We start from the raw sequence: 12,076 nt of genomic DNA, 5'->3' as shown, positions 1-12,076 counted from the left end.
GAATCCCTGAGCGCCGCCCAGATATTGCTTACATTATGTCAAAGTGTTTTCACTGTTGACAGTATCTAACTATGTGTTTTACCTTTGAATTTAATTATTTTTCGAACGATATAAAGGTCATATTTTTCAAACATTGGCAGGTACTAAAATGTGATAATTCCTTGAATTCAATAACAGATCAACTGCCCCATATTGCTTTTAAACGTGCACAAAACATTAGACTAATTGTTTCATTCATTTAGTCCAAAAGCGGACACAGCAATTACATGGTTTTCTAATCCACCGGATGGTAATTTTAATGAGTCTGAACATAAAGCAGCAATTAGGAACTGAAACCAAGAATGTGCAAGAGCCAAACACTATAGAAAAAAAAGAGTTGGTCACGGATCATCAACACAGTCATTGTGATATGAGGGTGGAGAAAGTAACTCGACCAGCTTGAGGTGGGAATTTGATACTTGTGTTACTACAGAGAGAAGCATACTGGGTATTTACCCTCCGAACATTAGAACCAATTGGTCTCAATGAGTCCATTTGTGTTCTTTAATATGAATCTCAGATTTTTTATCAGATATTTTAATTACATTATGTCAAAGTGTTTTCACTGTTGACAGTTTCTGTTGTATGAGTTTGTGGTATACTGTTGATGAAATACTATGAAATAATAATCGAATTTATGTCAATTGTGTTTTGCTGAATCAATTATTATATTTATTTTTTTAAATATGACACTTTAATTTATGTGGCATATTGCTGCTGAAGATATGCAGAACCCGGGAGGGTCACTAGTTAAAGGTCGGCCAGGGTGTCCTCGGCTCGCCGCGCACCAGCCTGCGGGCTTGCCTGTAAGCTGCCCACAGCTGCGTTGTCCTCCGATGCTGTAGCTCTGAGGTGGCTGCATGGTGAGTCTGCAGTGTGAAAAGAAGCGGTCGGATGACGGCACAAGCTTCGGAGGACAGAGTGTGTTCGTCTTCGCTGCTCACGAGTTACTGCGGGAGTGGTAGCGGTGAGCTGAGCCTAAAAATAATTGGATATTCTAAATTGTGAGAAAATGCAAAAAATAATTGGTGACTACAAAAAAATAAAAAGTAAACAGCAACTGTTTTTCATGCCTGATGTCACAATGGTGCCGTGATGTCATTTACTGTCCCAGATATACCTTATTTGCACAAAATACAGTGTCATACCTGTTATAATGCGACCTGTTATAGTGTGGAATCGGTTATAACACAAGTATGGTAGTGGTTTCCATTTCCCCCATAATGCAGTTTGACTCGCAAACACTGGGTGAACATTCTAGATACTTTAAGTGATCCTGGTGATGTTATCATGAATTATGCTGGGATAAATTTTATAGAAACTAAAAAAAGAAAACCTACAACACTGCGGTTTTGTTTTCTTGTTGTTTTTACATTACCGTGTTTAAACACATTTAAGTTGAAACTGGGACATATAGTACTTATGAAGCTCTCATGCTTGCACTGTATTTCTTTTTTTTTCCTAAAAACAAACTGTCCGTTAATCTTACAAAACAAGTACGGAAAAATACAAGTGTGTATAAACGTCCTTGGATTCTGTGCTATTTATTTAGTTTACAACATTTATTATAAAAAATATACAAATTAAATAAGTAGTAGTGTAAACTTTAACCCTTTGCGGTCCATTTATTCAGCGCCTGTCAGGCGCGTCAGGTCCAATTTATTTTCACATGTGCTTTTGCTTTCTTCATCAATTAAACTCATTCTCAGTATTTACAAAGAAATATGTGTACATGTAATCTTTTTGAATAATATCCATGTTAATCCAGATCACATAGAAATATTCACCGTCATTTTTTTTTTAGTGTGTGGTTTACCCAGACTATTTGGTGAGGCAAAACCAACAGTGTCCAAGAAGCCAGTGAAAAGTCTAGGGAGATGGCACGATGGGGATCTAAAGGACACAGTTCATGTTGGTGAAGTTAGACAACAAGCAGTGGAAGGGTTGAAGAGGATAGACAGCAGCGCTTTACCGGGCAAACTGAAACTCTGATGCTCTCAGTTTGACCTACTGCCAAGAATGTTGTGGCCACTGACTGTGTACGAGGTTTTCTTGACAACAGTTGAGAAGCTGGAAGCTTTAATCAGTTCATACGTCAGGAAATGGTTGGGAGTTCCATGCTGCTTCAGCAGAGTGGGACTTTATGGTAAAGGAATACTGCAGCTACCAGTCTCCGCTCTAACCGAGGAGTTTAAGTGCGCCAAAGTCCGACTGGAAATAACATTAGCAGATTCACGCGACAAATGCGTAAGGGAGGCAGCACCTGTGTTGAAAACTGGAAGAAAATGGACGGCAAAGAAAGCTGTGGAAGATGCTAAGGCTGCCCTTTGAATCGGAGATATTATGGGGCAAGTTCAGCATGGAAAAGGAGGTTTTGGTGTCAGTTCAGCTCCTCCTACATGGCACAAGGCAACCCCGGCTCAACGGAGTCAGTGAGGTGCACAAGCAGGAGAGGATCAGGTGTGTAAAGGCCGTTTCCCAGGCCAAGCAGGGAGAATGGATGAGATGGGAGAGTGTGGAACAACGCAAAATCGGCTGGCAAGACCTATGGACAATGGAACAGAGCAGGATCAGTTTCCTCATCAGATCAGCATATGATGTGCTCCCATCACCACTGAACCTAAACCTCTGGGTGGGTGAGGATCCCTCCTGTCCTTTGTGTTCATCCCCTGCAACATTAAGGCACATTTTGACAGGATGTAAGTTGGGTCTTAGCCAAGGATGGTTTACTTGGAGCCATAACCAGGTGCTGCAATGTTTGGCCTTAGTGTTGGAAGACAAGCGTAACCTGACCAATAAGTTGCCACCAGTTCCATCAAAGCATTACACACAAAAGACAATATTCCTCCATCCAAGAAAAGGTGTTAAAACCAAGCCTCGCCCAGGACAACTGGAAGCTGCTAGAGACAGGAAGATGCTGGCAGATGTTGGTCAACGGCTTATTTTTCCACCTGAGATTGCCACCACTAACCTTCGACCAGACATTGTCTTGTGGTCTGAATAAGCACGCCTTGTTCATATGGTAGAGTTAACAGTGCCATGGGAGGATGCTGTGGATGAGGTGTATGAGATGAAGAAACTTCGGTATGCTCAACTAGCTGCTGAAGCGGAACAGCGAGGATGGAGAGTCCGAGTTTACCCAGTGGAGATGGGTTGACGAGGATTTGTGGTACGCTCTACAACCCGGTTTCTCAGAGATGTTGGTTTCAGTGGCCAAAAGTTGCATTGCACAGTGAAGAACTTGAAGCAGCAGAAAGTAACAGCAACTGGCTGTGGTGGAGATGGAAAGATTCTGGATGGGGATCTCAAGCACAATAGAAAGAAAGCAATGCTGATGTACAGGTAAGTAAGCTGGGCTGAGCTGAGTGGGGGATGGAGGTGGGTGATGCCCCTTGAGGTGTCGTGGACTAGTCAACGAAACACCGAGGATGGAAGGTGCCCACTTGCAGACCCCAGAGATGTACCTTACTTAGCTCATTCCAGATGGTTGTCATGCTGATGTGCTGGGGAGACCGCACTGGGTTGATTCCCGGACCCAGCATCGCAGCTGTGGGAGGCAAAATGAGCTGATCCCTGGAGCCAGCATTACACTTCAGCAATCAACACCAGACAGAAGGATATCTACATCATCAGATGGAAAACAGCGCAAATGCAGATGGATCACATTAGCTTACTGCAAAGCTACGTCTTAGTTGGTGCTTATCTTGGCGAGAGCCGCATTCAAATCAGCATGAAGTTTAACATTTACTCTCTTATAATGGAAATCAAAATCTTGTTTTATTTATTTTATTTCATCTCCACCAAAGGAGCAAAAGCACAGTATTTTCTTTACATGACTAGCTAAAGTTGTGTTTTTTTATGTAATCGTGGTGTATTCATGTCGTTTGCTTCACTCCTGGTGTACATAGCCCTTAAGTCTAGGTCGGTGGCATAGCAGTCAGGCATGTGCAAAAATAACCAGACCACTAGATGGTTTTTTATCAATCCTAAGGTTTTTCAGCAGGGGTCTCACTGGTATGAACACTTAGGGGTTGACGTGTATGCTGCTGTTACAGCCCAAGAGCAACGGTCATTGACAGCGTTGGCCAATTTTCAGTCTTTGGCCATAACATATACATTTCTGTTTCGGTCGTCACATTCTGTTGAGTGGTTTTTAAAGGGTCTTGAACATGTCCTCTGTCTACAGTAAGTAGTCCAGCTAACAGGGTGTAAACATTAATGTATTGCATTAGCATGTGTTTACTGACAAATAATGCATTTTCAGTACGGTCAAGTGTGTTTTCTTTTCTTATGTGAAGTAACTTAAAGAAAATGATGGTGATTAAGTAGATTCAAGAAAATGCACAGAGTCCTTTTCTTCAATCCGTTGTTAGGTTTATTGAAATATGCAGGGAGTCTGGTCCCAGGTACAGGACAAACAGAATACTCATCATTACAATGTTTGCATGACATTAAATACCCTTCTGTATAGATGGTCCACCTCCTCTTTCTCTGACATTAACCAATTGCAAAGGTCATTTAATTTATTGTGTGTGTGTGTGTGTCTGTCTGTGTGTGTAGTATAGTGTGACAACCTCTGAACTCAGTGCATTCTTCACACTTCTGGAGACAAAAGGTCCATACATCTGCCTTTTGTTATCTTCTTGAGACCCCCTTTGATCCTAGTGGCATTATCTCTTTCGATCTCTCTAAAGTCTTTAGAGCCTGTCCCCTTCTAGTCCACAGCATTGTAATCTCGTTAGCTTGCAGTCAATGTTGGGCAAGAAGCTTGTAGATGCAATGTCTCTATCAATTGTTAGCAGTACATGCAATTTGAACCAAACAGTCTGCTATCTGCAATATTAGTCTCTTTTCAGAAAAGAACACCAGTATAGCTCTGCCAGTCCACATGCGTAGCAAACTGCTGATCAATTCTCAATCTATGTTTTCCAACATTATGGTTTCAGGCTTGCATGTTGGTGTTTTGCCCAGAGTTTGCTCCTGGTAGTTTTCCAGAGGACTGTGAGGTTGTGATTTTCTTGGACAGTTCCAGTTCCATGAGGGGGTCAGTGCTGCAGGAAGCCAGACAGATTGCTCTGCGGGTGCTTAGTGCTCTGCATTGCAAGATCAATGTTCTTGTATTTGGTACAGGTAGGTTGTTGGTTAAAAAATATGAATCTGTTTTTTTCCTGCTTAATCATTTTCATTACATTTAGAAGAAAATATTATTACATTTTATTGAGGTTTTGTGTAAATCTCACAGTAATATCACAGATACAATGTGGTGGCCATTAGTGTGCAGAGCTTAGTTTAAGGCACTAATTGCACAGCAGTTAAATCCATTCCAGGTTTTTATGTGAATGTACAGGAGATGAGTGGTGTTTGGTGTGTATAATTAAGCTCAGCTATGCCTAAAAACATGACATGGCTCCAACTTCATTGCAAAGGGAGTCTTGTATTTGAGCTAAAGTATGTGTCTTTTTATGCATTTCATTTAACACAAGGCTACCAGAAGTTACATACAAGAGTACAAAGGTATTTTTCAGAATTTCACTACCTAACCTCTAATACCAAACTTTATGTATTGTTTCAATGCTTTGTAATGTGCAGACTATAAGGAATTGTTCCCCTGTCCACAAGATGATGTCTTGGAAGCTGCTAAGCAGTTTATAATGGTAAGTGTTTGCTTGTATTGGGTGCGATACAGGCATCTCTAAGTGTTGAATAGTTATTAGCTCTGATTCTTTCTTCTTACATCTCTATCTTTTTTAAGTTTTCACCACCATTAATGGGCAACACTGACCTTTGGAGACCTTTACGCAGTTTAAGTTTGCTGGCTCCTTCTAAAGGCATCCGTAACATCCTTTTAATTTCGGACGGACACATTCAGAGTGAGGGTTTGACCCTGCGACTCGTGAAAGAGAACGCCCATCATACCAGGATTTTCACTTGTGGGGTTGGGTGAGTTTTTTTATTTTGTTTGCTTACAATGGAAGCGCTTCCTTGCTTGTTAATATTTTGATCTATTGTTCTACTGTACTTGCTGAAGAATGTCTATAAACTGATGCCTAGAATGATGATGCTTAGAATAATGGGATCTCCCTAATTTAGCCATACAGCAAATCGACACATGTTGAGATCCTTGGCACAGTCTGGAGGTGGAGCTTATGAGTTTTTTGACATAAAAACGAAACACAACTGGAGAGAAAAGGTAAAGTTATTTGAATATGGCTCATCATCAACCCAAAGCACAATGAAGCTAAAAGGTAAAAAAAAACATATTGTACCATTGCCATTGGGCATCTCAATAGTCAGCTAGTGTCACTGCTTTTAAAACAAGATTAAAACAGACTTTTATAATGTAGCGTTTTTATGCTAAAATGATGTTCCTTTTATTCACAGCCTTGTTTTACTGTGCTGTGTTCCTTTTGTTCTTATTGCTTTTCTTGCATTCTTTTATTAATATTTGTCAATGTTTTATTCATGTGAAGTGCTTTGCAGCAATTTTTATTGTGCGCTATATTAAAAATAAAGATTTATTATTATTATTATTATTATTATTATTATTATTATTATTATTATTATTATTATTATATAGCAGATCTGAATGTTTGAACAGTGATTGCTGGGGGAGTTGTGTGTGACAAAGCAACCCTTATCTGATCCACGGTGGCTGGTGAAATGAGTTTATTTATAATGCCTATGTGACAGAATGACCAGGGACGTTGTCCGGTAATATAAACACGGTTGTAATTCATGCCTGGTATGAGCTGCAGTCAGGGTTACATGTTTCCCTTTGGTTTTCTGTGTCAGATTGCCTTGCAGGTGATGCGGATGGTCTCTCCGAGCTGCAGCTCTGTCTCTGTGAAGTGGCAGCAGTTCAGCCCCAATGCCTCCCAGCCTGTCCAGGCCCCTGCACAGCTGCACTCTGTATTTAGCGGCAATCAGCTTCTTGTTTACGGATTTGTGCCTCACTGTACACAGGTAAGCCTCACTTTACTAACCTTTCAACAACACTGTTTCACAGCTGTGTGTTTGATGCCAGGCAATGTTATTCGATTACATTCTTCAGTCAAATTTGTGATATATTAACCAATGCAGCAGGACACTTGACACTCTGTTGATTGCTACATTTTGACTGGATACATTCAGCCTGATTTTCAGAAGGCACATTTTTAGAGAGAAAATAGAGGTTGCAAGAAGTTTTGCCACCTAATTATACGTGTGTAAAGCCCTTTGCAACTCCTGCTTATGACTGATTTAACTGAAACGACGGTTGATTTTTGCTCTCGTGAACCAGTAGAAAAATTTAAGCACTTCGATATTCTCCATTGTAGATCGCATTTCAAGACACGAGAGGGGGGGTGTCTTGATTAGAGAGTGTATTTTGGTGTTTTGCACCTTTTGAAATTAAGTTGTTATTTGCAAAATAGAACCAATGAATTTCAATTGCTTAACAAGCTGTAATGTGAGTGCATTTTCAAAAAAGCACAAAGACTTCTACAACTTTTGAAAATACATTTTGCAACTTATCTCGAGTCGCAAAGATGTTTTGCGACCTGCTTTTCCCTCTGCCCTTTTGGAAATCAGGCTGATTATGTGATTTCGATATAAACCTTAAGTGTACTGTTTGAAATCAGGCTGATTATGTGATTTCGATATAAACCTTAAGTGTACTGTTTGAAATCAGGCTGATTGTGTGATTTCGATATAACCCTTAAGTGTACTCGTTGAAAGAAGTCCTCCCACTGTTGTTTTTTTTTTTTTTTTACCTCAAGGCCGCTCTGTCTGGTGTGGTCAACAATCAGGAGATTCAGACAATGGTTTCAACCACTGAGCTCCAGAAGACTAAAGGGACAGTAAGGGATTTATCTAGAATCTAATGGCACTTGTTAGAGAGTTCCTTAGGGTAGCACTGTGCAGTACAAAACATACCTGCTAGCACATACTCACACTTTATATTCACTTATATAGATGACTCCATTGGAAAAATCAGTATTTCTCGCTTCATCTACAACTGATATTGACAACTGATGCTTTTGTTCTTGTTGCTTTACAAGAAAAAATTATTTAGAAAAATCAATTGTACATAGAAATATGACTATACCTAATCTGGTTGTAAGTTACCAATTCTTACATTTTTTTCTTTGTGATAAGTACTTTAAATGAAACATTTCATTAGAAGACATCATTACAAGTACATTACATTGACTTGCTGTGGCTTTCCTCTTTGTTGTTCTGCAGATGCTTCACAAGCTCACAGCAAGAGCCATCATCAGAGATTATGAATACGGAAATCTGCATACAGATGAAACGGAACATGAGGCTAGTCTTGGAACACTGTTGAGAACTCTCTTATGATTATGTATTTGTTTGTTTATTCGATTTGCTTTTGCACCATATGTAACAGCCTGGTGGATCTGTACCCAGACACACAGGTAAACCATAATCGGCTGGATATGAACCCACAAGTGTTAGGGCCATGTTCATGAAGAGTATGTGTTGCGCAGGGCTAGTTATTCAGCACAAGGCTAATTTAGTGCAGTTGGTTTTCTTACTGATTCATAAAGGGGTTTATGCATCAGCAATGCGGCCGCTGCTTTTTTAGCATGTTATTTGGCCCCTCTCAAATTAGTAATATATCTGAGCTAGTTGACATATGCAAATTATTACCCTCCTTTTTTGTGACGTTATAAAACAAATAGCCCTCCCCAGATCAATCTCTCCAGAGCAGTAGCACAGATCTGTGTAAGAGGCTGCAAGAAACAAGAAACAACATCAAACCCATGTCAGAAGAACTGGAGAGGCAACACAAATCAACATTTTCCTTTGATTTGCTTCACATATTAAACCAAGTACAGCAGTTCCTCGCTAAACTAGACCAATTTATTTTAAATGTATAATTCATTGTGTATAAATAACATTGTGTTCTCTACACATTACATTATGTAAGAATAGACATCTGTACACTAAGCATATACAGTGCAGTAGTAACTGATCTGATTAATACCTTTTTACCAATAACACACAATAAATCATTCTGCTGCATTGTTTTACACATGACTGTACACTGTAAACATAATAAAAAATTATATTAAATTGAAACTAGATGATTTTAGCTCATTTTCTTTTTTATAGTACACAACTTATTATTACACATGAACACACCATACTATACTACACACCATATATATATATACCATATATTATATATATATATATATATATATATATATATATATATATATATATATATGCACACACACACCAATGAAAAAATGTACATAGGAAATGTTACAGTGTACACTTATCACTGCAAGCAAAACACATAGCCTGCCCACTACTATTGTTTTCTGTTGGTATGTACCAACTTTATTGTTTTTTGCAAATAAAAACAAAGACTTCAAATTCAGAATATTGCATTTCAAATCATTGGAGTCCGTCAGTATTTCGGAGAGCGTCTCACCATTCCGATTGACCGCTGTTAGTTTAAACTGTAGAGAATGTGTTTATATTCCCTCTTTTAATCATGCACTGTACCTCATTTTAGTAGCTACTTGTATCTGTTCAGTTTTTATTTTCATCCTGTTTTGGTGTCAGTATAACAGTAGTTTATGGTTTGCCTTCTGATTTTTATAGGTAAGAAAAGCAGAACTGAAGTCCTTTGTCATTGAGCTTAGCAAGGCATACTCCATTGTGACTCAATATACAAGCTTTGTTGCAATTGAAAAAAGGGTAAGTGTGTAATAATAACTTCTTCAGGAGGAAGTCCTCGTCCTGCTGGGTTGCAGAATTTAAAAACATAACTTATATCATTTTTTGAATCCTTTCTATACAGCTGTGAACACTATTTTGTAAATCAGTATTTTATCTGAGCTGCATTTTCATTACAAGAGTCCAGTAGCCACTAATGTGTACACTCTCATATAAGTGTGGCAGCCGTAGCAAAACGTACTATTTCACAAGCACAAAACATAATAAAAAGTTGTCTGTTGGAGTCCTAATGGCATAACAAAACATAATACTGCACTGCAAAAAGTACAAAAAGAAATGAGTCTTTTAAACTTCCTTTCTGGTCACGTCTTATACTTTAATGTACATATACCTAAAACTTTAAGAAATGGTTTACATTTATTAAGTTTGTGATTTATTAAGCTGAATTATTGAAACACAATTAAAGGCACTTGAAAAAGATACTTGAAATTTGCAGTCTGCAGTGGGTATAGCATTGTTTATTTGTAATAACTCAATCCTAGTTAGAGATAACTTACTAGAAATGTAGAATACCCATCGCCTCAATACAGTAGTTGATTGTAGATATAAAGGAGCCTAATCGTTTTTTTTAGTCCACCACACGTACAGTGCGTGCAGATGGTAATGATATTCTTCACAATGGCATATAGCTTGTTGTAGTCACTGACAATACGAATAAATGCTAATAATTGAATTTGACAATGTATTGAATTTGCTGTTACTTTAAAAAAAAAAAATGTGTTGAATTGACTTATCAACAACAGCAATATTTTAAATTATTTGAATAATAATTTATTTTATTGAATTGAGTGTTATTGTCACTGGCAACAGGAATACTTGCTAATGCCTTGGGTCATTGTTTTTGCAAGTTATTGACAGAGGGAGTAAATACTAAGAAATGGTTTACATTTAAGTTTGTGACTGTCACAAAGATGGCCCAGTGGGTGACGTCAGAACCAGGAAGGAGTGAACACAAAGACAGGACAGTGAAGTGAAATGATGAAGACGCTTGCTTGCGCCGGTTTATTGTAAATAAAAGGGTTAAACAGACAAAAGGCAGGACACGGCACATTCGCCAAAATAAATAGATAAACAAAAACGGACAATACTAGACAAACACAGTGAGCAGATAGACAGACTAACAAGTATCGTGCTGGTCCCACCAGCACGCAATAGCAATTGATAATAAGCTCTATTACTCCGCCTCTCTCTCCCGTTCCCTACTTACCGAACACCCAACCCTGAGTGGGTGAAAACATGCTGCTTTTATGCAGCTGTACCACGACTTGATTGCTAATCAATCATTCAATTGGAGTCTCGGTACAACTGCATGTGAATTAATAAAGTGCAATTCCCCGTGCTCACATATTATTACTTTTTACCTGCACGTGAAGTGCTGTGCAATGCTCGTGCCTAAATACAAATATACATTTTAAACACTCGTGTTACACAGCCCCGTTTCTATCCTGTGTACCAATGACTATACAACAACATTTAACACACCACACGCAACATATAACAGATAATATACACAGGGGCGGGCACTTTGTCACAGTGACTTGTTAAGCTAAAATATTGAAATACAATTAAAAAAACTTGACGGATACTTGAAATTTGCAATCCATGCAGTTTAGTCACATTGTGGCCCACGGTCCCACAGTAGCCTTGCTGTGTGGTCCTCTGCTCTGTAAACTTTGGGCACCCCTGTTTTAAATAGTCTTTAATTGTTTCTTATTTGCTAATGAAGTTTGAAGTAAACAGTGTTGCAGATCACAGCCAATAGGATGTTCTACTCTTTTTTTTAAGAGAGTTCTAGAAGTTTCTTTTCTCTGTTTAGGGTGAGAATGAAACAGAAGGGATTGATGCAGTGACTACAGATGAACGGATTGCAGAAGAGGATGTGGACTTCTTGTCTTATTTAACATGGGAAAGAGCAGAGGACGACTGTGGAGGGTCCTTGGTGCGTTATTGTTTTAACTGCAGTTCACTGTGTAGTTTATTATTAATACGAATCTTTGAAGCTAGTTTGAATGTATGCTTGTTAACAGGATGGCTTGTGTGGTGACATCAGACAGACAACAGTTTTGGTGAGTGAAGCGCTGCTTAGCAGATTTATTATAAATAAAAGGTTTAAAAGAGAAAACAAAACAAACCAAAACAAAACGGCACAGTGGCCAAAACAGACAGACCCTAAACAAACATGGTGAGAGAAACCCAAAACAAGTAACGTGTTGATTTGAAATCAGCACGAATAGTAATTGTCATTCTTTTTAGTTCTCTTTACCTCCTGACTCCCATTCTCTCC

General features: G+C 38.7%; 1 protein-coding gene across 1 annotated transcript in view; it reads left to right on the top strand.

Moving 5' to 3' along the window:
* Window positions 1–12,076, top strand: part of LOC121305084 (protein mono-ADP-ribosyltransferase PARP4-like) — a 69,652-nt gene that overhangs the window by 35,234 nt on the left and 22,342 nt on the right. Inside the window, exons 13-22 of the mRNA XM_041236615.1 lie at window positions 4,986–5,169; window positions 5,629–5,693; window positions 5,792–5,979; window positions 6,130–6,229; window positions 6,832–7,002; window positions 7,797–7,877; window positions 8,263–8,343; window positions 9,658–9,753; window positions 11,609–11,731; window positions 11,820–11,858. Coding sequence (XP_041092549.1) covers window positions 4,986–5,169; window positions 5,629–5,693; window positions 5,792–5,979; window positions 6,130–6,229; window positions 6,832–7,002; window positions 7,797–7,877; window positions 8,263–8,343; window positions 9,658–9,753; window positions 11,609–11,731; window positions 11,820–11,858 — 1,128 coding nt within the window. The remainder of the gene's footprint in view (window positions 1–4,985; window positions 5,170–5,628; window positions 5,694–5,791; window positions 5,980–6,129; window positions 6,230–6,831; window positions 7,003–7,796; window positions 7,878–8,262; window positions 8,344–9,657; window positions 9,754–11,608; window positions 11,732–11,819; window positions 11,859–12,076) is intronic.

This window comes from Polyodon spathula, chromosome 41 (genome assembly GCF_017654505.1).
Source record: "Polyodon spathula isolate WHYD16114869_AA chromosome 41, ASM1765450v1, whole genome shotgun sequence".
Lineage (NCBI taxonomy): Eukaryota > Metazoa > Chordata > Actinopteri > Acipenseriformes > Polyodontidae > Polyodon > Polyodon spathula.
The sequence above is the reverse complement of the archived record's forward strand: the minus strand, read 5'-3'. Positions and strand labels throughout refer to the sequence as shown.